This window comes from Gracilinanus agilis, unplaced genomic scaffold (genome assembly GCF_016433145.1).
Source record: "Gracilinanus agilis isolate LMUSP501 unplaced genomic scaffold, AgileGrace unplaced_scaffold53302, whole genome shotgun sequence".
NCBI classification, from domain to species: domain Eukaryota; kingdom Metazoa; phylum Chordata; class Mammalia; order Didelphimorphia; family Didelphidae; genus Gracilinanus; species Gracilinanus agilis.
Genome location: NW_025388358.1, coordinates 1 through 3,404, shown reverse-complemented (window position 1 = coordinate 3,404; position 3,404 = coordinate 1). Strand labels below are relative to the sequence as shown.

General features: G+C 67.8%; 1 protein-coding gene across 1 annotated transcript; it reads right to left on the bottom strand.

Annotated features, from left to right (window-relative positions):
• Window positions 1–208: 208 nt before the first annotated feature.
• On the bottom strand, window positions 209–2,832 carry LOC123255854 (solute carrier family 22 member 18-like; the record flags this gene model as incomplete). The annotated part of the gene is made up of 2 exons (XM_044684576.1): window positions 209–306; window positions 2,543–2,832. Coding segments are annotated over 2 exons (388 nt in total), but the record flags the coding sequence as incomplete, so codon positions are not given.
• Between the last annotated feature and the right edge of the window lie 572 nt (window positions 2,833–3,404).

Here is a 3,404-nt window from a genome sequence, read left to right as displayed (position 1 = left end):
AGGGAGGGGGAGGGGTGTCCTAACCAGTGCAGGTTGGCAGATGTCCTCCCCCTCCCCAGGCTGCTTGTGGCATTGGCCCCCCCCCCCACCCAGAGCTTCAGGGGAGAGAGGAAACTGGGGCTTGGGGCCGTGGCAGAGGAGCCCCAGAAGTCTGGGTTCAGAATGCCCCACCCAATCCCGGGCCTCCCTCCTTGGGGGGCTCCTTTACCTGCCAAAGATGGGGCCCCCCAGCAGCTGGAGAACCCCGAAGACCGTCTGGAGGTAGCTGAAGCCCGCCGAGTCCAGGCCCAGGTTCTTTACCAGATACTGAAAAGCAGGAAATCCCCATCTGTGACTCTGGGCCGGGCCGCGGCCTATGGGCGCCCCCTCCCCGGCCCCCCTTTTCTTATCAAGCTGTCCCAGTGCCTTGTGGGAAGGCCGAGCCGGCCTCTTCTCCCCCGGCAGAGGTAACCCAGGCAGAGAGAGGGGCCCCGGGGAGCCCAAGAAGGAGCTCTGGGCACAACGGGGGGCACCCAGTTTCCAAAGGTGCCATAAAGGTTAGCCTTGGCCTTGGGGCGCCTGGCATGGAGGCGGGCACACGGGGGTTGTGCCAAGAGGGTCCTGCGTGTGGACAGGGCAGGGGAGGGAGGGAACCTGCCGAGGGGCCGCCTCTTGGCTCAGGAAGTAGGCCGTGATGCCTTCGGCAGGGAAGGGGCTCTAGCAGTGCCCGACTCCTCGTGGCCCCCCTTGGCAAAGATCCAGAAGGGGGTTCACCCTTTCCAGCTCATTTTGCAGATGGGGAAACTGAGGCAAGAATATTAAGAGACTTGCCCAGGATCGCTTAGTGAGAACGTGTCTGAGGGCAGATTTGAACTCGGGTCTTGCGGACGCCTGGCTCTCTGAGCTTTAGGGGCAGAGGAGGAGGTTCGGGTGTCCTGGGTGGGAAAAGGGTGCTGAGGGGTCTCTCAGGCCAGCCTCGGAGGACGTCAGAACAGCCCGGGGAGGGCCCGGCGCCTCGGCTCTGCTCAGCGCTTTGTGATTGGAGCCAAGAAGGCGGATGGGCCAGACGGGCCTCAGGGGAGGACAAAGGCGCCGGGGACTCCAGGGAGGCCACGCTATTTAGCATGGGGCAGCGTGGGCCAGTGGCCAGTGAGACGGGCTGGAGGTCCAGAAGGCCTGGGTTCGAGTCCCCGTTCATGCACGGTCACCCTGGACAGGCCACCTAGTGTCATGGGACTCGGGTTCCTCAGAGGGCCGAGGCCGGGGACGTGGGCTGGGGGGACGGATGGGGAGGATGGACAGCTGTGGAGGATGAGGGAGCCAGGGAGGTTCAAAGAGGGGAGAGGAAGGCGAGCGGCGGGGGGCCGAGGAAGGGCACCCCATGGGGCAGGGCCTCAGCGGCTGGAAGGGAGGCCCCCGGCAGGAGGGCAGGTGGGAGGGCAGGCCTTGGGTGGGGCTTCGGCTTGGTTGGGGCCACAAGGATGGCCGGAGTGAGCCGGGGGGGGGGGGGCCTGGGCACGAGGACCCCGCGGATGCCTCCTTCCCCGACCCAGAGCGTTCGGGCCAGCCGTGGGCAGGCCAGGCTGGAGAGGGGCCTGCGGGCTGGGGCAGAGGGCCTGGGGGGCACTTTGGACTCAGTGGGGATGCGGGGAGAGCCAAGGCCGGCCGGGAACATGCAGCCTGGGAAGGCCTCCTCCTCCGGGGAGCCCTCTGTGGTGCCACAGCTCCGGCCACCCAAGGGAGGCCCAGACGGGAAGCTTCTCCCCCAAAGGTCCCCGGCAGAGGCGCAGTGGCCGGCGCTGCTCTCTTGGGGTTTTTAGGCCCCCGTTTTCCATCTTGGACTCCCTCTGTGTCTTGGTTCCAAGGCAGAAGAGAGGGAAGGGCTGGGCAATGGGGGCGAAGTGACTGACCCAGGGTCACCCCACTAGGAAGTGTCTGAGGTGGGGCCTCCCGCCCTGGCCGGGGATCATCCCGTGTGGTCTGAGCAGAGGCCTGGCCACAGCCTGAGCCTGCCAGAGCCAGAGCTCCCGCGGCACCGGGCACAGGGCATGGGGCAAGGGGCACAGGGCATGGGGCACGGGGCAAGGGGCACCCCCTCGCTCTGCACAAGTCCACACCCAGCTCCTTCCAGAGGTCCCTCCCCAAGGCTGACCGGGGCTGACCTCGCCCTCGGCTCTGGGGGAAAAGTCAAGGCCGGCCCAGGAAAGAGGACTCTGGAGGCCTGGGCCAGCCCTCCTGGACACGGGTGTCAGGGCTCGGGCCTTCCCTTCCTGGGCTGCGGGACAGGCTTTCTGGCCTGTCCTCTGCCTGGCCACTGAGGAGAGGGAGCAGGACTTGTCCAGGGCCACCCAGCCTCGGGGCAGGGCATGGTCAGGCAGCCTGAGGGCTCTCGTTTTACAGCTGTAGACAAGGAGCCCTCCTGGCTCAGGACTAGCCTCCGCCCCCCAGTCGCCCCAGCAGGGCCCGACACCCCTCACCCTCCCGGCACCCCTCTCCTACCCGGCACCCCTCTCCCGCCTGGCACCCCTCACCCTCCCGGCACCCCTCTCCCGCCGGCACTCACGGGCATGATGGAGAACTGCATGAAGAGGCAGGTGAGCTCGGTGGCCGCCAGCACGTAGGTCACGCGGAGGACGAAGCGCCGGCCGGGGGGCTCCGGGGGCTGCTGGGGGCCATCCGGGCTCTTCCTCCCCCCGCGGAGGTGGGCGCCTTCCTGCATCCTGGCACAGGCTGAGGGCCGGCCCAGGGGGAACGGCTCGGGGCCTCCTGCTCGGCTGCGCCGGCTCCCAGGTGCCAAAGTCCTGTTGGCTGTGGGCCGCCTGCCCGGGGTGCTGGGCTGGGCGGGGACTGAGGCTGGAGGAAGAGGAGGAAGAGGAGGAGGCTGTGGCTGGGAGGCACGATGGTCCGAGGGGGACAGAGAGGGGGGTCCCACCCTCTCCTCCCCGCTTCAGCACCCTCAGACAGCCGGAGACGGGCCTTGGGCTCTGGCGCCAGCCGGGAGCAGCCTTGGCCGGGCGGGAGGCTCATCCCCAGGATCGGGGCTTCCGTCTTTGGCACGGGGGAAGTATTGCAGCCCCAGAGGTGGGGGACCTCCCCGAGGGGGACAGTGGGCACCTCTGGAGCCTCAGTTTACTCCTCTGTGAATAGGGGGAGGCCTCCCTGCAAGGACTGCCCCCAGGGCTGGCGGCATGTCATTTCCCTGCTTTCAGCCTCAGGGCCTCCCCCTGGAATGAGGTTAGACCTAGGACTCCTGGGGCCCCTCCTGGCTCTGACATTCAATGCTCTTTTTCCAGTGGGAGGGCCTGTGAGCGCTGGCAAGGGGGTGCCCAGCTGGGGCTGGGAGGTTCCAGGGTGGCATCGGAGCTGACGACTGAAGGCCGCCCCGAGGAGCTCTCCTGTCCCTCCCCGGGGTCGTCTGCTCTGCA